The following is a 21,075-nucleotide window of genomic DNA, read 5'->3' on the forward strand; positions in this document are numbered from 1 at the left end:
GTCCTCCTGTGTCACACTTATTATTTGCAGATGATAGTATTTTCTTTGCAAAGAGTGATCTCAGAAGTGTTAGGGCCTTAAAATCAGTTCTCCAAGTTTATTGTGAAGGTTCAGGGCAGAAGGTGAACTTTTCGAAGTCCTCTGTTTTCTTTGGTTCACATTGTCCTGATATCACAAGGATGCAAGTAATGGCCTGCCTTGAAATCCAAAATGAGGCTCTGAAAGATACTTATTTAGGCATGCCTACGGATGTAGGGAGGTCGCCTACTGATAGCTTAAAGTTCTTGCCAGAAAGAGTGTGGACTCACCGTCCTTTGTCTAGAGCTGGGAAAGAAATCTTGTTGAAGGCTGTAGTTCAATCGATTCCAACCTTTGTTATGAGTTGTTTTCAGATACCAGTGTCCACGTGTGAAAAGGTGAGGAGATATACTGCTGATGCCTGGTGGGGTGTGGAAAATGGCAGAAAGAAGATGCATTGGAAGTCTTGGGATTGGCTCTCATCTCCTAAGTATCTTGGTGGCCTTGGCTTTCGGGATCTCTCTTGGTTTAACCAAGCCATGTTAGGCCGCCAGGGGTGGCGTCTGCTTACAGAACCAGATAACTTATGTGCAAGGGTTCTTAAAGGACGATATTTTCCTTTTTCTAATTTCTGGAATGCTAGCTGCCCCCGTTCAGCTTCATATACATGGCGCAGTATCCTTCACGGGAAAAAAAACTGCTGGAACAAGGGGTGAAGTGGTGTATTGGGAATGGCAAGTCAGTTCAGATTTCTCATGACAAGTGGGTTTCGGATGAATTGTTTGGTTAGGTGAAACCTGTCTTACCACTACCTGATTACCAAACTGTGGATGCTTTGATTGATCCTACTACAGGTCAGTGGGAAGTCAATACTGTTAATGCTTTTTTTTTTCACCACATACAGCATCCAAGATTTTGCAAATTCCTGTTGGTAATATTGATCGTGATGACTTTGTTACCTGGCCCTATACCAAGAGTGGTACGTACTCAGTTAAATCAGCTTATAATTTGGCTCGGTCTGCTTCATTTTCTGAATCAAGAAGCCGGACAAATACAGGTTCAACATCTGATTCTGATATTGCAGCAAAAATGTGGAAAAAGTTGTGGGCGATCAAGGCGCCAAGTAAAATGAAAATCATTCTGTAGCGTTTGGCACATGATTGCTTAGCAACTGGATTTCAATTGCAACGTAGGAGCATTCCAGCATGTTCCCTTTGTTGTTTCTGTGGCAGGACGGAGAGAGTTGAACGTTGTTTTTTGATGTGCAATTTGCCTCAGCAGTTTGGGATCCTATAAAGCATCTGTATGGCATACATCTAGGCAGAAAGAATCTTTTTTTTTTAACGAACGGTTACGAGATTGTGCCTATTTCATTGATAGAGTAGGAGTATACAGGAAAGAACAATTAAAGAAAAAGAAGAGGCTTAAGGGACTACTTGCGTGCTAGAAATAACGCTAAATCTTTAGCCCGCGCCAAGAGCCAAGCTGAGGCCTCATCCTTGATTTTCGCCATCAGTGTCATTGTTGAGGTCTCGTGTCTGTTGAAGATGCGTGCATTCCGCTCTTTCCAAATCTCCCACATGATGAGAAGAGTGAGACTTCTTAGAGCCTTACGCGGTGAATCTGGTGTTGTAGTTATAGAAGTCCACCATTCCAGAGCGTTGGATGAGGGTCGCTAGGCATTGGGCCTTAGGCTAGGCTGCGCTAGCCATGTCGCCGTTAGATCCCAGATCCTCCTTGTGTACTGCACTCGGCCAAAATGTGGTGACTAGTCTCCATAGTACATCTGCAAAGAGCGCAAGTGGCGTTGTGAGGCCATCCGCGTTTGGACAACCTGTCAGCTGACCAAACTCGGTTTTGTGTAGTTAGCCACGCGAAGAATTTGCACTTTGGTGGCGCCCACGTTTTCCAGATGGAAGAGATATTCGGTGTTTCGGTGCAATTCAGGAATTGTGCTTTATATGTCGAAGTCGTTGTGTACATGCCCGATTTTGTCAGCTTCCAGGTGATAGTATCAGCTTCCCCTGGCCGGAGCTCCGTACGTCTGACCATATCCCATAGCTGGGCGAACGACGCTAAAAGTGAAGTATTGATGTTGTTATTAATTTTAAGGTCAAGGATCCAGTTGTTATTACTGATGGCATCATGGCAGAAAGAATCTGAGTAATGCAAGACTATGGTTGTTTGACCTGCTGGAAAGATGCAATGAAACTCAAGCTGTTGTTGTCGCAGTTGTGTGCTGGCATATATGGGAGGCCCCCGCAATGATGTTAGGAATTCTGAAATTAAAGTTTGCCCCAAATCACTTGTTAAGGAGATACAAGTATACGTGGATATGATCATGATGCATTGTCTTAAACCAATTCATCCTTTAAGGTGTGCAACCCAAAATCAATCTCAAAAGTGGGTTCCACCGCCGGCTGGCTTGGTTTGTGTGAATGTTGATGCGTCAGTCTCTTCTTCCTCTTCAAGCTCGGCATGTGGTGTGGTAATTCGGGACCATAAAGGCATGTGTCTGGCAGCTTGTTGTCAGTCGTTTCACGGAGTTACAATACCGGAGATTGCTGAAGCACTAGCATTAAGAAGTGCTGCCAATCTTGCTCGGATGGAAGGTTTCAACAAGTTAGTTTTTCAATCCGATTGTCTGACCTTGATCAAGAAGGTGAATGCTGCTGCCAAAGATAGATCCATTACAGGCTCTATTGTCGCTGACATCAAATCTTTGGCGATTGGATTTATTTCTGTTGCTTTTTGTTCATGTAAGCCGTAGTGCTAATGAGGTGGCTTATTTGTTGGGTAGATCGAGTGAGCTTGCTGCTTATTCTACCTACCGGCAATACATCCCTGTTTGTATCCATGCCATTGTAAACTCTGAAATTCAGTGAACGGATGAGCTAACCTTTTTCTCAAAAAAAAAAATCAGTTTCATGTTCATCTGGGCCGAATGTTAAGCCCATCAACGTTTTGGGCAGGGAACCTGGCCCACCTAAAGGCAAGCTAAATGGACAGCATCACCGATATTACATATAGAAACACGAACGATATGCAGGATCCGAGTTGCAAATAGAGATTAATTACATCACATAGGTGGTGCTAAATTAAGCCTTAATGGTGGGATGAAGAAATTGTGCATGCGTACACATAAAGCAGTAGTACTCGTTTTTATATATAGTTCCACAGACCACAGCAATATAGCGCTCCATTTCCTCACTTGCAAGCACGTGACAGATAACCGAAGCTCCATAGTTCCATTTATCTTCCACCTGAAGCATTAAAACGGAGAGAGAGAAAAGAGAGGCAGAACTACAGTGAGATGTACTGTTGAGGAAATGTTGCATAACTAAATGCAAGGGTATGCAGTTTATTTATAACTCACTGTAACCTTTTTTTGTTTCTGCCCCTAAGGGTTGCTCTTATTTAATTTCCTTGATTTTTTTTCGTTTGACCAATCAACATGTTATTTACAAGAATTTACATGGTACTATAAAACATGTAATTAAGGGATGTCCATTTAAATATGTTATATAAGTAAATATGGTTGATGATGATATTTACCAAGGTTGAAGTCTTTCCGGTCCTCCTGCTGGGAGTAAAATTGGGGCTGCTGCTGCATGATGTTGAACTGCAGGAAGCTTCTTATCGGGTCATAAGGAATGAAACCTTGCTGGTACTCACTCGTCGACGGCGCCCCCATCATGTTCACTGTCTGCTGAGCCCTCTCATTCTCGTCAACCTGCATTTGTGTGACAATGAACTTGTTAGAAATTTTTTTCTTGAAAAGGTAATAAGATAACTTAGCATTTCAGTAACTACAGGTCAAAGCTTATTATTTGCCTCTTGGAGTGATCACATTCTTCTTAATGACTAACAGGTTACTTACCCTGCTCCTTAAGTACAGGTTGTCATTCTGCAACTCCATTTCCTGAAAAGATCAGATTCTTGTTGTAATTTGTTCAATGGAGAGAAAATCAATGAATTCTGTGATCAAGGGAAAAGGTTTTCTTGTATTTGATCTTACCCTTCTCTGCATGTACTCGAGTTCAGAACACAGCACTTCGTTCTGCATGCAGAGTAATGAATCGACAAACAAATTAAATATTTCGATCTTTTCCTCACAATGCAACATATATGAGTATCACATTGTACCTTTCTTGCTCTAATCTTCACCAGGCCTTTGTCCAACCTAGCCTCCAGCTGCTTAAGGTCCTTGTGGCTCATGGTTGCGATAGAATCACCTATCAGGGTCCTGAAAAGCATCAATAATGGATGAGTTATATGGTTGGCAAAGGAAAAACTTTTCATTACGATATTAATTGACCAGTTCTACACATGATGATTCTGTCTAAATATCGAACCTGTTGGAGTTCTGCAAGTTGGTGATCTGCTGCCTCAGCCTAGCAGATTCCTGCTTGTAGTGCTGCAAGTTTGAAATTTGAGTTCATTTGGTAACATTTCATACGTACTGATGTTCAAGCAAATGGTAAAGGGAGCTCCTTTGACATTCATGCCAGACTAATGCAACCACAGAAAATTAACGCTGAAGGATGTAAATACCAATTAATATTGCAAAATATCCTATTAAGTTATTTAGTGGAAAGCTGGTTGCAAGAAAAATAAAGTATTTCCTGCAACACTAACACCCCACTTCATCACATTAGCAGTGATATATGTGAGAATCCTGTCGGTTGAAAAAGCTGTCATAATAAGTAAAGCTGTGCTACATAAAGCAGCTCTCAAGCATGTATAATCCTTTAATACAAACGCAAAGTCTTCTAGCCTGATATTTTTGTTTCATTAAAGCTACTGTTTCAAAGAAGAAAAATGTAAGGTTGTTCATGCAATACAGACCTAAAAGCAAAAAAAAAACACTTTTCAGTTTTCTCTGTTTCCAAGCAATGTCCTGACTCATCTACTATACAAATATACAACCTAAAATTCAGCTGCAAAAACATGCATGATGGACTACTAAATCTAACATTCAACGGATTTAAATCAGTGGAAATGTTAAAGTATCCCACCTAAAAAAAGGTTAATAATTTATAATTTCTTACTAATCTGTGCGGGTTTTTTTTCCTTTTTTTGTCCAAAATATCTGTGCCATCCTCTACCACTTCAAGCGCAGAATAATCATAGTTGTCCAGAGGATAACCAAATGCACATGGTCGATCTGCTGGTCCAAGTATGTTCTCATGAAGATTAGTGTATGTGTATATCACTGGAATATCTATCGTGTAATGACCAGAACTACAGGGTGTATGTCCAATCTGAAGATTTTGCTCAGAGAAATCATTTTGGCTGTAGAGAACAGTTACAAGGAATGTAGGTTCAGAAGTAGACTGCAACTCTACAGGCATTGCCTGTGGACTGTGGTAGCTACTAGCTAACATCTATGGTCTCAGGATCAGAAACAGTAGTATTGTGTGTTGACTGATCGACATGATGTTACCTGGATGGTGACCTCCGCAACCGTACCAGCTGAGTTGGAGTTGTCGCTGGTTGTCTTCTTGTACCTCTCAATGGTTGCCTTGACGCTGCAGTTATGAACACACAGTACACTACCGGAGTTAGTACACATAGGTCATCCTGTGCTTACACATACATGACGCAGATGGTTTTCCAATGAACAAACTTTGTGTGTGGTGCATTCATAAAAAAAAAATTGCAAATGGATTGCCGAACTCTTTCCAGAAAAAACAAAACAATGACACAAATGATAATAGAAAACTTTAACTAAAATCAAAGATCTTGGAGTTCCAGAGAAGATGTAAGTAACTAATAGAATGTGATGATCTTCCTACACAGTTATTTGCTATTCACTCTCCTTCCAAATAGTTGCTATTCACTCTCCTTCCAAATGTAACTATGTAAGTCATTATAACGTTCATTTTTCCCTAAATTTAAGTAATAATAAAACTTCTATGCATTTTTACCCTTTGTTCCGACATTTCTCCTACTTAATATATAAATGCTACTACGCATAGAGATGAATGAGACATCTTTTCTGAGCCAATCTTTTCAAACACAGCTGAATTTAGGGCACCAAGTTCATTAGATATACTTTCTTAATCCTTATACACACTAAAACAATCTATATTAGGAATCAGAGAGGGTATATAACATAAGCCACAAAGAATATTACCTAAAATTCCACATTACTGAAAGTTAGCGCGATAAGCATAAATGAACCAATAGCCCACCATCCCAAAACACTAGTTTTCAACAGCATAAACGAACGTAATCTAGGAGCTGAATGGACAAGTGCAGGGCACACTACAGAGATGCAACTGTTTCTGTATAAACTTGCAGAACAAACGTGGAACAACACAGGTCCAGGCAAAGATATGATGTGCAAGAGATGGAAGGCCTTATAAATAACCAGCTGGCACTGTTAGGAACATCAATTTACATATTGGTTCAAGAGGTGTGCTGCCACAGTACAACTCCACAAGTTTTCCAGTCTGGCTACTACAGTGATTTTGCTCTTTACCGAATACTTATTCGTTTCATGTCTGAATTGAACCTTTTGTATTTTATGCTATTGAATGCTCTACCAAGCTAGTTCGGCATTTCCATGACTCTATGCCATCTATAATTATTAATAGCCATCTTATCGCTGGCATGCTATATCAATCTATTTTCATTGCTCCCCTGAAGATTTTGACCCTAGCAGTACTTTTTCAAGGAACTGTGTATTCATATATCTCATTCGAATAAATTAATGGCTGTCTGAAAAAATCTTTAAATTGGTCAAGTAAGTGCTATTTGACTACAAATTACCATGCAGTACACATTAATTGACATCTATATTCATTTGTGCTAAATGCTGAACTTATGGTATTGTAACAGAAGTCAACAGTATATATATGCTAATTTGGTAAAATAAAAAGAACTCCCGAAACAATTGTTGTTTAGAAAAAGAAGGTGAGGATATGCCAATGACACACCTCGCTCCCAAAATACAAAATCAAAAGTATATTGTTTCATATTTAGTTTTTTTCACTGGTGGCACATTGTAAAACAATACATCATTCTTTTTTATTAAGAGCATTTTTTGTTCATTGAGATATTGGCAAGATGTTGCAACTTTTACAATTTATGTACACATTCATTTCAAAAAGATTATGTATATGTATATAGCAGTATCGTCCTACTCAAGCATATTGGATAAGATTTAGCATATTTATCGAAGCTGTAACGGGTGAAGCTCTTTTGACAATTGTGCTAAAAAGAAGCAAAAAAAAAAACTATCCACTCAACCCCCAAAACATGTTAGCTTAGAACAGTGAGACTGACACTGACATTGAAGTATAAATCATGTTCATGTCACTGCGTATTATTCAATAATGTCTACAAGTCAATACATGGGAAGCAATGCAGTATTTAAGTTACATAATAATCTGAAAATAAGGTTAGTTTAGCTGCAAAAAGTATTATTGAAAATGGAAGTTAAGATGTTGATCCATTCTGTGAAAAAAAAGGAGAAAAGGTGTTGATCCAACAAATTCATTTACTATGAAGTGTATCATGAGAAGTTCATAACAGTACTCAATGGTCAATTACTATCAATAATGCTCGCGGAGGAGCATTTTATTTGGATGCATGAATGATGATTTTATTATCACGTTTTTCCAAAGTATGCAAATATATACAAACACTGCTTATTATATTAGTGGATTATTCACTGCCTCTCGTTCTTGTCAAGACAGTTAACTATCAATTGATGATACCACGCTGCATTAGCATTCTTCTACAAACAACAAATTGGTTAGTTTGACTAGAAATCAAGTGATTATTCTTCTAATTCTATAACTACTGAAGTTTTTAAAAAAAAGATATGCAAAGTAATTGTGTTTTTGTAGTATCTGTGAAACTAGTGAAAATTTCAACCCCGTTTCAAGAAATTCAAACATTTAAGAGCCTGTTTGGAATCATAGGATGAGATTCAAATCATCAGGGTTTAGTTTAAATTTGAACTTCAACCTGAAAATATAAATTCTGGGCAAATATGGCCCTCTTCCACATAAACCATAAGCATATATTTTCAGGTTTCAACCCTTTGAACAAAGGAGGAAAGGTCACAATCACTTGTGTAATGTAGTTAGGCCTTTAATAAAAAGATACACTCTTGACGAAATAATAAAAATATTTGTTCATAAAATAATTATCAAACTGAGCACAGTGTTATTATTTACAGTGATAATATAGGAGTAATAAGAAAGCAAGCAGGAAGATACTGTTACGGTATGACAATTGACTTAGATATATTTGCAGCATTCCCTTTATTTTCTCATGCACAAGATGCATGTGCAATACATATGTGCATCTTGCTAAATAAATTTGAGAGACAATCAGACAAGAACTCACAACCTGCATCTTGGCAATTCCCATACAAAAATTAACCAGTGATTGTATCACTTCCCTTCCCTCCCAAAGACCAAACATTTAAACAAGATGCTTCAGAATGAGGGGGAAATGACATTCCCAAGATCGATCAGGAGAGTGTGGAAAAGAAGAGAATCCCTCTCACACATACATCAGATTTACAAAACTCAATGTAATATTCTCTTTTATCCGAAGAACAAAACCTTAGTATTCTCGAGCATGATTGCCTGCAAGCAGTGGCAATCTATTACCCATTGGTCACAGAGGGGGAGGGGATAGAGAAGCCAGGGTCTCAGCTTTTATCCAGCCGGCCAGCCCTAGTGCCCTACCCTAGAGGGCCTTAACCATTCTGACCAGCTTGCCAGCTTTTCTTCTCCCCTTGTAGTCCCCCGATGCAATGCTAGCAAGGAAACTGGCCATGCCATTGGTGCCGTACACACAGCATTCATATCACACAAACACACAAAATGAAAGGTAGAGGAACTTTGCTGTTTTGGCCACTTCGGTTGCCTCCAATATGGCCAGAAAGATGAAACATACTGTATACTTCATATGCTTCTGGTGAGATTAATCAGTTGTCTGAACGAGCTCTAAGCAAACTTTTCAGTTTCAGTGCATTTTCTTTATGTTCAATTAACACAGGAAACTATGCTCGAACCTTCTATAATAAAAATTGGCACAGTAGAAGTAAACTTTTATATTAAGTAAATTCTAAACAGTCAAAATAGTTTCAAGTATATGGTTTGTATATGTATACACACACACACACACACACACACACACACACACACAAATTGCACAACTGTTTTAACTAAATGCATGCATGTAATGCCTAAGTTAGGATTCTCTTCCCTTTGGATTTTACAAGAATATGGGTCTACTCTTATCCTCATTACAGATGCCACTAAAAAAAGTAATTTGGTTTCTTAGAATAAGTAAAAAAACTAATTTTCCTCATATCTATTGGTCAACAAACAATATGGTTACTATAAGTGGTAAACATTTCAATCCAGGATATCATCATCTACTCAAAATTTCGAAGGAAAAAAGAATCCGTGAAGACATATAACTATTGTTCTTTGTATTAAGAGGTTATAAATGCATACAATCAGATAAAACAAATCCAAATCTATCAAATACTGTGGTGAACCTATTCGTTCATGCTATAATGAGTATGTGCAACATAAGGAAATTTAAAACTAAGCACGAATGCCTAAGGAAAAACAATCATCTAAAGCATTGTTTCTTCCAAGTTATTGTATGAGGTTGCTAGCTTCAATTCTTTTCAATTTTATGTTGCCGTTTTCTTCTGCACTACTGCCTTTTGTCTTGGCAGGTCATAAGAACTACAGTGCTAGCTGGTGTCAGAGCGTGCCAGACCCCCAGAGCTCTCGTGATGGGCATCGGCTCATCGCTTTAACATATGCAGCACAGCACACATGCATGGCTCTGATGAGGAGACAAGAACCACCACTCGCAGGGACAACAGTAACATCTCCATCACACACTCCGTATGACCGTATGAGAGAGAGAGAGAGAGAGAGAGAGAGAGAGAGAGAGTTGGTGAAGATGATGATGAGGGCACATGGGGAGAAACCCTAACCCTAACATCATCCCATTGGCAGCAAAAATAGACAGGAGGTGTTGCATCTTTTTACCTCTCGAATATTTACACCTCTCTCTCTCTCACACACAGTTACCGAGTTACTTCACTGCACGGGCGCACACCCAATAACCCTTGGCTAGAGAAAGAATTGCTAGATCTGATCTAGCATGACCGAAGCAACAAAAAGGAAACAGGGAAGGAGAGGGGGAAAGATTACTTATTTTTGTGTGAATATGCTTGCCCCATATATCATGTGGTATGAGAGATCCAAGCCTCTCTGTCTCTGTCTCTCTCTGTCTCTCTCTCTCTGGAATGGAAGGGAAAGAAGGTAAATGGAGCAAGAAAAGAAGAGGACCACCAAGCCAAAGCAAACGCAGGCACCCATTGCACACAGGAAAAGCTCATCACAGGCAGGCATTTACATGCTTCACAAAGCATACCCTGCGCTGAATCTATCTAGACATCTAGCTCACCTCACAGGAACACAAAAGAAACCGGAAAAGGAGCCGCAAACATCACCGCACGGGTGATGGAACACACACAACAAATTGAAGAAACCGTTGCAATTCCTTTCACCCTTGCTACTGGCCTCCCTCCAGTAGCACAGAAATAAACAAGACAGTTAATAAACAGCAACGTGTGTAGGAAAAAAGATGCAGCTTTCCTCTTTGCAGCAAGAAAAGCTGGGAGCTAACTTACTTGCTCCAATTCGGACAAGAATTCAGGGAAAACACCATGTGTCTAATCTAGCATAGACTCCCTTTCAATTTCCCTGGATGACCAGGCATGTGTGCATTTTGAGACGCCATAAAAGGTGCACGAGATCGAGAAGAACTGCAACCGACCTGTTGTTGGAGTACTCGTAGAGGCGGCCGCGGCTGGAGAAGACGATGAGCGCGACCTCGGCGTCGCAGAGCACGGAGAGTTCGTACGCCTTCTTGAGGAGGCCGTTGCGGCGCTTGCAGAAGGTGACCTGGCGGTTGGTCGTGTTCTCGATGCGCTTGATCTCAATCTTGCCTCTCCCGTTCTTCTCTGAAGCAGCAGCAGCGCCGACCGAGCCGGAGCCCGGAGACGACACCGCCGGCGCCGGCTCCTTCAGCTTGAGCCCCGTCGTCGAAGTCAAGGTAGACTGGCCAGAGAAACCCCACTGGCAAATCAAGAATTGCAGGCACAAACATGGGGTTGGTTATATTCATATAAGATAAGTTGGATCTGCAGCGAAAGAAATGAAGAAAAACCAGAAAAAAGAAGAGCAAGCTTCAAGCAGGCAAGAGCAGTTACCATGATGTCCGTGGATGGCGTGGCCTGCTCTTCTTGGATATGCATGTTCTCCCTCACCCTTTAGCTAGCAGGAGAGAGGAGGAAGAGGATTTGTGCTGAAGGATAAAGGTGAAGTGGGAGAAGGAGATGGAGTGGTCAGTGTGGTGGTAGCTCTGGGCAGGCTCGCTCTATGGCCCTTGGTGTTTCTTGCTCCTGGACTCGCTTTGTTCCATTCCCCTCTCTACCTCCTTTATATCTCTGTACCGGCATTTCCATGCTTATCCTTTCATATTTTTAATTTCATGACTTGCACATTTTTAGGTAATCGATTAGGTCCGTTTGGAACGCTGTGGAATTTTACAGGGTTCCAGAGGGAATAACCGTATCATTTATTTGCTGTTAAATTCCTCGCACGTACCAAACTTGAGCTTACAAATTGTACTCCTACTTGATTGGGAGCTGCAAACCAATAGGGAAATTTCGGAGTGGTTTCTTAGTTTCCTCTTGCAGCTTGCCTAAGCTTTTGGAAAGTAGATACTAGAAAGGGGAACTTGGGTTACTTCAGTAACTGGCTTTAACTTTGTAGGACCAAGCTGTATCGTTCCTATTTTAACAAAACTTGAGGCAGCGAATAAATAGATCTCTAACTTTGCCATTCAATTATATATAATCTGACTAATATATTTACTTTTGTTAGCATATATGGTTCATTACTACATCTAGTAAAAGAGAATAAATTCAGCAATATGCAACAACTTCCACCATTAAATCTGCAAGAAAAGGTTGCAAATAACACTAGTAGTGTAGAAGGCTTTTTAGCAAACTTTGACACATTACTTCCACAGCATATTTTAGCAATTTTCAACTAAAATTTACCGTATTTTCAATGGTCAAATATGCAATGTTTTTTTTTTTTTGCGAGGAATATGCAATGTTTTTTTTTTGCGAGGAATATGCAATGTTTATAGGTGGGGAGATTTTTCTTTTTCTGATATATATAAGCAAGAGAGGTGCGCGTCTGGAGAGACTAGTGGAGAGATTCTAGGATTTTTTTTATGCCATCCTTTTTATGTTTATTTAGGCTTCTTGCGTGTTTTCTTAGAAAATTGTTCATCATATTTTTCCTATGGAGCTAACAGTACTGTAGGGGTCATGATATTAAGAATTGTGCACTGTTTAATGATTTTTTACATTGCTCATGTGGTTTACTGGCGATCACGACCTTATTGCTCTCCTGCCGTATCATTGTAGAACGGCAGACCTCCTGCCACCTGTTCTCGTCTAAAAAAAAGTATTGGTGATGACGACGTTCATGAAATGAACCCACATTCACGTATGGGCCTTCCCATGTGAGCCCTGCGCAAGCCCTGTCTCGTCTTTGGCTCTCTGGAGTCTGGACACACACAACCACCCGTACGCGCGTAGATGTCAACACAGACCAGATCGATCCATCGATCGATGCCAACGCAAGCACGCGTACCAGCTCTTTACCCGTTTCTCCTTCCCGGCTGCCGCCGCTGGGCCCGTCCGGTCTCGCCGTCTTCGCGCTCCGTCGCCCTCACGTACCGCCGTGGGGCGCCCTCCGATGATCCCACCGGCGGCAAGGACGACGACCGGTGACGATCGACGCGCGCGTACGCACGCCAAGCTCGCATACGTACGTACACCGCCCATCGATCACTACTGCTCCGTCGCCGTCGAAGAAGAAAACTCCCGGCCGGCCGGCCACCGCATGTGTGCGCGCATTGCCGTGGCCGGCGTGGTAAGCGACCGGCGAATCGAGCCATCGCCGTCAGGGTGTGGCTTGCGAGGCCGGCACGGCAGCTTCTCGATGCGGCTGAGCTGTGGTCTGTGGACGACGCCACGGAGGCTGTTCCGGGCGTACGTCCGGCCGGTGATGGTGCCATGTGAGGACCGGTGGGTGAGACGGAGCCATCAGGGATTCAGAGAGCTGCTGGGCTTTGGGATGGTCATGGGCGTGGTGGTGTCAGATGCCACTCACATAGACGATGAGATCTCTAGCAGCTAGGAAGGAATTGAAGGAGTGAGGTAAGCTACCTCGCTCCTGCAAGGCTAGCTGCAACTGCAACTAGCATACCATACCAGCTCGCAAGTTTTGACATGGGGAATCATGGTGTGTGTGAGAGAGAGCTCTAGGATGTAACATGGTGCATGGTTCGGTGTAAATTTTACCTGGTGATCTGATGAGAATGGCGGTTGGGCAAGGTTCAGAGGGGAAAATATTTCTCCTTTCAGAAGGGGCAGGAACAATGAAAGAGGGTGTTCATGTATACAGATATATCTTAGCTTTATGCATGTGTGTATATATACATCGCTTGATGTTCCTCAAAGTATACATGGTCACTTGAACTGCTTGCAGATCGAGCCAGGGGCAGATTTCATTCTGCACATGTAGGCATGAAGAGCAGCACTCGTATCTCTGACGATAAATGAGAGCACCGTACCAACTGAGATTTGGTTGATGTGCATGCCATGAAGTGCATGCTGCTAGCCTTTGTGAGCAGCAGCAGTACATCACACTAGCTACGCACCCACATCGGATCCAGCATCCAAAAGAACCGAGCTGCCCATCGGTGCATGAACACCTCTCTCTCTCACTCACTCACTCACTTTTATTTAAAGATGGAGTAGTAGCTAGAGATTCGACGACTATATATGTATGAGCTCATCGATTGTTCCCCGTGGTGACAAGAAAACCTGCGAGCTAATCAAGAGATGAGGCAGCTTCTGGACCTCTCTGATCAAACAACACATCAAGCAAGATATATTTCTGAGTTGGGGAAAATTGTGTGTGCACTGTTTCAGTTATAAACACTTGAAGTCTGACAAGGGAAAAATTAGAAAGATGAATGGTTTCCAAACCGAGTATTCAAAGTGTAGATGGGCAGTATTGTTCATGCGATTGCGATGGGATCGGGTCACTTGTTGCTTGCAATCATGACTGGTGAGTGAGAGATATAGCCCAACAGGGCTGCAGTACTGACGCGCATACGTGAAAGACTAGAAAGGAAATGGCGTGCAGGAGCCATTCCATCATCTGAAACTGCATGTGGAGAACAGAAAAGGGCCGGGCAAACTGAAGATGGCGTTGGTAGGTAAGACGAAAGGAGGAAAGTTTTTTAGCAGATCAACAAAATCGAGCCATACCATGTAAAAGAATGATCTCAGTACGTAAATTAATCAGGCCATGAATGTATTTTCAGATATCTGTAATCTCTTGCACAAACTCTACAGCGCCTGGGTTCTTGGACCTTTTGAGAACGGAACGGCAACGGGTTTTCTCTGCACAAACAGATTCGCTGCTACTCCAGAAACCCTTACAAATTCACGAAACCGTTAGAAAAACGTTCCTTTACTATTTTTTAAAAACTACGCAAAACTGGAGAAGCAATTCGCATCATTATTAAGTGGGCCTCTTGATTTGATCTTGCCCGCTGCATTGTTTGTTGTAGTAGCAATTGGCCCGCGGCCTGCCCAGTAGAATCCAATAAGCGGCACGTGAAAGCAGCAAAAGACCCCTGGGCCCAACAAAAAGCAGTGAAAGCAGTAGCTAACGAAGGAGTTTCTCTCTGGGCCTGCAGTTAATTGCGTCACTTTGGGCAAGGCCCATGACGACCCAGGGCGGCCCGTCTGCGAATGTATACGGGTCAGATACGACGTGACTTCTGGCATCACACTCATTCAATTCAACGCCCATTTCATACGTGGTGCCCTACATATTGACCAAAATCAAAGGAAAAAAATAAAAAATTTCGAAAAACAAGTTGATCCGTCTGTATAGGCTGGAGACGGGCCCTCTTTTTCTTCTTCCTTTTCTTCACCTATGGCTAAAATTTGTAGGGGGCTCCATAAGGTCCATGAGGGTAGGGTGCTCCGACCCCATCCCCACATCAAATCCGCCCCTAGCTGGAGAGTATAGTTTATTAACAATTGAACTAATTCTATCAGATGCGAATTTGACGATACAGTGCTTTTGATCGACCTATCTGCTTTGCTTTGCTTTTGCACATGAGCCCCCTGCATCAGGTAGGACAGGCGAAGACCCTAGGTTATCGAGGACCGTTGGCCTGCTAGAAAAATGAGCAATGCATCATGTCTACTAGCTAGTGCACTACCCTAGCTGCCCTCCACAGCACCGACCACTACTACAAAAACCAAGCCCAAGGTAGCTCCACGAAAAACCCAATTGCGTCGCCTTTGCCTTCCTCCGGACGCCTGCGACCGTCTCTTGCTCATCTCCCAAATCGCCGTCATGCGGGCTGCTCACTTCATCAGCTGCGTGGCAAGGTACGTAAGATACTACCGCATTCGCCCATGATCACCCATGCACCCTCTCGTAGGTTCCCCGCTCACCTAATCGTTCGTTTTGTTTCAGCAGCGGGGATCACAGGTTCGAACTCCGCTCACAAATATAGCAGGACCACGGGCGGATCTAGTAGGGTGCAGGGGGCTCAAGCCCTCCTACCTCCCCAGAAATAAACAATGGATACGTCTTAGCTCCCTCCATTTTGTGCAAAGAAAGGAAAACGTAAAGCCCATCTTTACTTTGCATAAAACCCCAACTCACCTTCATCTAGCCGCCTACGACAATCTTCTCAGCCAATGTGCTCCAACTAGTCGCACAGATTGCCGTCACGCGTGCCGGGTCTCATGCCCACCTCTTCGCCGACCTGCACCAGGAACTAAAACCGTGCTCCTCGCCTGCGATTCTCGCTGCAAAAGGGGCCACCGTCGCTGGTTTAAACTTGGTTCGTTCTTGTACTACAGCTGCTAGCCTCCATCTGGCCCAAGGTCACTGTCGAGCCAAGGCTGTCCGCATGAAGTTGAGGAGCACCGATCGCCTCTTCACCGAGCCAGCAACGTGCTACATCTCTGCCCCGAGGTGAGCACCTTCACGCCCACGGACTTGTCCCCTTGCATGCCGAGAGACGCATTCGCACCGCAGCCATGTTTTTCACGCACCGCACTGCGCCTTGCCCCGGCCTTTGCCATCGGCTCTCCCTTGCAGGGCATGGCCACGACCGTGGAAAACCGGTGGCCATCATGGTCGCCGCACCCCCACACACAGCTTACAAGTCGCCACGCCATCGTGGCTCTCGCCACGAGCTTATTCAGCTTAGATCATTTATTGACAATAGGTTTTTTATTTCTAATAAAAATTTAGTAGCTTGTTAATGGATTTTTTAATTAGTAAGGGGGCCATCCCCTTTGGCTTACATAAAGCTCCACTGTTGCTTATGGTCGAAGGTGGAAATTATTACAAACTAGTGGAAGTACCCGTACCACAGGCATGGGTTTAAAAAAATATAATAAATATAAACTTATCGGTAACTATTATTATTTATGATAGATAAACAAATAAATCCATTATTATTTATATCAACGATGTCTAAATCAAACTAACATTTAGATTTTCAATCACCGAGAATGTTAGGTTATTATGATAGACGGAGGAACGCTAGAATAAAAATCTGATTTTATTATTAGTGAATTGAAAATAACTAACCTGCCATCACATAAATATAATTTCATTGTTCCATATGGATGATGTAAACTGCAGTCGGACCAATAAAACCTAACTCTGCTACTACTCAACTTTAGATACATGAGGTTGTGCCATAGCAACCTTAAAAGAAACGGAAGCAACATGGGCACCAAATTAATGCAATCATTTGTACTCTTTCAAGTAGTGGGATATGGGAGGAATTTGGCTGGGGGTGGGGGTTGAAAAGCACATTGTGTCTATGAGATAGAGACCGGAAAGGAAATAATACATGCTTCAATCAATCAAACAGACAAAAGATTCAATCAATCGATTAAAAGATCCAAGCAATCAATTAATTTGTTTACAGGTTTATTGGGCTCATAATTAGAAGGGCTTCAATGAAATTGGGCTCATAATTAGAAGGGCTTCAATGAAATTGGAAGAGACTCGACATGATTGGTGATCAGATTATTCCGGATAGACCATAATTGATCATCAATCAATTTGATTAGTGGGACAATTGGCTTGTAATTAGAAAGGTTTCTATGTAACAGGAAGGGACTCAATGTGATTGATGATCTGATTGTTCCGAGCTAACTATGATTGATTGTCAAGCAATTAATCAATCAATTTGATTGGCAGGACTGCAGGCTCATAATATATTGGAAGGGTTTTGTTATAATTGGAAGGGACTTAGCGTGATTGGTGATTGGATTATTCTGAATTGACTATGATTGATCGTTTGGTTTGAATTGGAAGGTCCAAACCCGAATAGATTGATCGTAATTTACTATGCTCATGCAGTTGGTGGGATGAACGGGTAAAAAACGCACGGTGGCAATATGCAATGGATGCTGAGAATATTCTATCTCCTCCTCCCTTGGTCAACGATTTTGATATCATTTGGCCTGACAAGTGGGCTCTCTGTGAGGGATACATGGGTATAACCCTGAGTGAGAATTGGCCTCAATTTACTCTCTTTATAGTATAGTTAATTAATTAAATTATATGGAAAATTTAACTCCGCCGATCATGCTTCATATGGTAACTCCCAATCATAGAACCAACCATTTACCGATCCTTTTAAAACTCAAAATAAATTACCAATTTTAAAACTCAAAAATGAGATTGTATTATCCTAAGCTATGCAGAAAATAGCAACATAGAAAACAAAAGATTTTCCAAAGTGAGACATCTGGAAACCAATGCTTGTTATTGGAATGAATACACATGGACGGCAACAAAAATAAAGTACAGCCACTAAATTTCAGAAGCGAAAAAAGGAAGGTACTGTCAGAAAGCTTTTCAAACCAAATATTTTTCTATTAAGTTTCAGACATGAATCCACTTATTTTAGCCTCCCAACCAGCCTTCCAAATGACCATGAGTAAAATCAGCGTATAGAGCACAGTCTCACATAGCATGCCTGCCCAGATCTGAGATCCCATATAGACATCTCAATGACCATGAGCAAAATCAGTGTCCAGAAATATCTAAGTAAACCTGCAGCAAATAGCAACATAGCATGCAGTTGATTGGACCAACCATCATAACACTCCATGTAAACTAATAAGAAAAAATTGAGCATATCACCTTAAAACAAACCATTAATCTGAATAAGATCAAACTGATAAACTAATAAGAATTGAGCAGATTACCTGAAAATACACCATTGAAGTGGATAAGCTAACACCACGTTATCCATGATCTCTGTTAATTTTATCTTCAGGCGCTCTTGGGCACACGAAGCAGCATTGCCATTTTGCAAGGCTAGTAAAGAGATCACCTACCACCGAAGATAGCAGAAAAACCAGAGAAGCACTAAAGACAAGAACCTGAACCCCACATCAGCAGCAGCAACAGCAACAGTGACCTATAGAACTCGTGTGCATCCTGCATCAGCAGCGTTATCTGAGCATCAAATGAGAAGATGCAGCAAGTAACACCAGATGAAGAACTCAAATGACAAGGATTAGTGCATTTCAACAAATAGGTGGTCTGCATAAGATTGCTAGCTTGAGCAGCAGGCACCTGGACGGTGGGCAGACCTGGTTGCCAGTGCAGAGAGCGGCTTCCATGATGGCCTTGGCGTTGAGGTAGATGTCCTGTGAGGATGGCGGCATACACATTCGTGCGGGCGCATCATCTGGCACGCAGTTTTACAAAATTATGAATGATATGATCCTGAAACAATGAAGCAAAGATTAATCTACCTAGAAAACATACACCATCATCGTATAAATTACGCAGGCATGCTCTTATACAGTGTTGAGAAGGAGAATCAGGAAATAAGAAATATATGATATGTTGATTTTTTTTATACAAAAATTGACAGTGAACCAAAAGAAAGGACAGGAATCAGATGACATTCGTACAACATTAAAGGTGTTATAAATCGGAAATTCCACAAGAGCTCCGCACATCTTAGTCTCTGTTAACAATTAAAGAAGCTTATACTAACTCGGTTTGACAATCGATTTGTAACCAGTTGAACAACATTTTATGTCCGCCTCCCTTTCATCCTTCGTCTTGACGAGCACCTGCCTCTGCACCATCTGCAGCTACGTCTGTATCATCTGCGTTTAGTTCTGATGTAATATCTTCTGAAACCTGCAAATCATGTCATGAACTCAATAGAAACACCTCTAGGTCCCAAACAAAAAATATTCCTCTAAATCTCAGTACATTATTTTGAAGAAATCAGCACAAAGAAAATGAAAATATAAATGTCCTTCTCGTAGAGCCCCCTGCAGTAATTTTTGCATCTACAGGTCCTCGAATCCTTGAAAAATCAGCACAAACAGAGGCTAGGACTCATCTCTGTCTCTCTGATGCGCCATAATAGAGGGGAACCCATAGATAAAATTTCAATAGGCAATGGTAGCTAGTATCAGCACAAATAGAGAGAATATACCTCAACAGTCAACTAACAGGAAGGGAGACGGCAGAAAATCTATCTACAATGGACTCAGTTTCTTCTGAACATATGTGCATCACGCATCAACTTCTTCCTGCATCGATACGCGTTTCAACAAAATTCACATCTAATGACTGCACCTGACACCAAACATAAAACAACGAATTTGAATGACACACCACATACCTCTGGATGCACCAGCGACCTGATTGCAGGCCTTCACCACAGACGTGCCTTGAGCATGGATGCCGGCAATGGACGGGGGCAGCGAAACCAATGGACGACCGCGGGAGCGTATGCAGCGAGAGTAATGGACTCCGGTTTATATACAACATGGATGTAACGCAAAAGGAAACGTGAGGTGCCAGGGAATAGGAGGCAGGATTGATTGACTAATATGTGATTGATTGATTCACAAATCCCTGATTGACGGACGGAGCATGGATTAGTGGGACCAGCGGGTAGAATTGAGCTAAAAATAGGCGCGGTGAAAAAAGATAGGCGGGAGGCCGATTTTCAACGTCGGAGTACGACAAAATGACTCTCAACCCCTTCGTTTCATCGTCCATCGTAGTGCATTTGGCCCTGGCAAGTGGGTCGTGAGAGATACGTGGGTATAATTTTGGATGGGAATTAACCTCAATTCTGTCACTTTTTAGAGTATAAATAACCAACGCCATATTACGTGTACATGACTAGCTGGTTGCTTACCACAAAACATTCCTTTAGTATTTTTTTTAAAAAAAAATGAGTGGAAGTGAATTGTGCAAAACTGTAGACGCATCATTGCTTAGAGCCTCTTCTTGATACGGTCTTAGAGTAGCTCCAAGAGGATGCTAATTTTACCTCCAATACCTTTTTTAGAAATAAGAGAAAAAAAATAAACTCCAACAATCCACCTAAACCTTGCCCAATTTTGTAGCGACGCTGAAAAACAGCCTGCCACCGCGTATATTTTAGCGTTGGCGTTCCTCCCCCAATCCTGATTCCCGCACACCCGCGCGTCCCTTCTGATGGGCCCAATACAATGACGTGGCCTGTGTTTGAAATATTGGGGGCTATTTATTAGCGATCTGCTATGGACTGATATGTTTTTGGGGGAAATTCTTTTTGGGAGAACCCGAATACATAGTTTTGGGGAAGAATTTTTTAGGATACTCTTAGAGTTGCTCTTAGAGCAACTCCAAAAGGCTGCTAATCTTACCCTCAATATCTTTTTTAGGGAGAAAAGAGAAAAAACGAACTCCAACAATCCACCCAAACCTTCCCCAATTTTTTAGCAACGCTAAAAAACAGTCTGCCACCGTGTATATTTTAGCGTTGGCGTTCCTCCCCCAATCCTGATTCCTGCACGCCCGCGCGTCCCTTCTGATGGGTCCAATACGA

General features: G+C 42.0%; 1 protein-coding gene and 1 long non-coding RNA gene across 2 annotated transcripts; both read right to left on the reverse strand.

Moving 5' to 3' along the window:
- Positions 1-3,020: 3,020 nt before the first annotated feature.
- LOC117847616 (MADS-box transcription factor 58) lies at positions 3,021-11,498 on the reverse strand. The gene is made up of 9 exons (XM_034728852.2): positions 11,288-11,498; positions 10,852-11,153; positions 5,465-5,549; positions 4,374-4,435; positions 4,165-4,264; positions 4,037-4,078; positions 3,899-3,940; positions 3,574-3,751; positions 3,021-3,281 (listed from the first exon to the last, which is right to left on the reverse strand). The coding sequence occupies exons 1-9, from the start codon at positions 11,330-11,332 to the stop codon at positions 3,271-3,273; spliced, it is 867 nt and encodes a 288-aa protein (XP_034584743.1). The 5' UTR covers positions 11,333-11,498; the 3' UTR covers positions 3,021-3,270.
- A 6,461-nt stretch (positions 11,499-17,959) lies between these two features.
- On the reverse strand, positions 17,960-20,148 carry LOC117850606 (uncharacterized). Its single transcript, XR_004639317.2, has 6 exons — positions 19,876-20,148; positions 19,687-19,783; positions 19,234-19,382; positions 18,821-18,956; positions 18,431-18,665; positions 17,960-18,275 (listed from the first exon to the last, which is right to left on the reverse strand). It is a non-coding gene; the product is annotated as an uncharacterized lncRNA (long non-coding RNA).
- Between the last annotated feature and the right edge of the window lie 927 nt (positions 20,149-21,075).

The sequence above is a fragment of the Setaria viridis genome, chromosome 3 (genome assembly GCF_005286985.2).
Source record: "Setaria viridis chromosome 3, Setaria_viridis_v4.0, whole genome shotgun sequence".
NCBI classification, from domain to species: domain Eukaryota; kingdom Viridiplantae; phylum Streptophyta; class Magnoliopsida; order Poales; family Poaceae; genus Setaria; species Setaria viridis.

Excerpts from the sequence above, each read along its gene's own strand:
- LOC117847616 (XM_034728852.2), bottom strand. The coding sequence starts at position 11,332 with ATGCATATCCAAGAAGAGCAGGCCACGCCATCCACGGACATCATG. Across the intron at positions 4,079-4,164 it reads TGAAGATTAGAGCAAGAAAG|AACGAAGTGCTGTGTTCTGA; the intron begins GTACAATGTGAT and ends CTCTGCATGCAG. Across the intron at positions 3,752-3,898 it reads ACCTGTACTTAAGGAGCAGG|GTTGACGAGAATGAGAGGGC; the intron begins GTAAGTAACCTG and ends ACACAAATGCAG.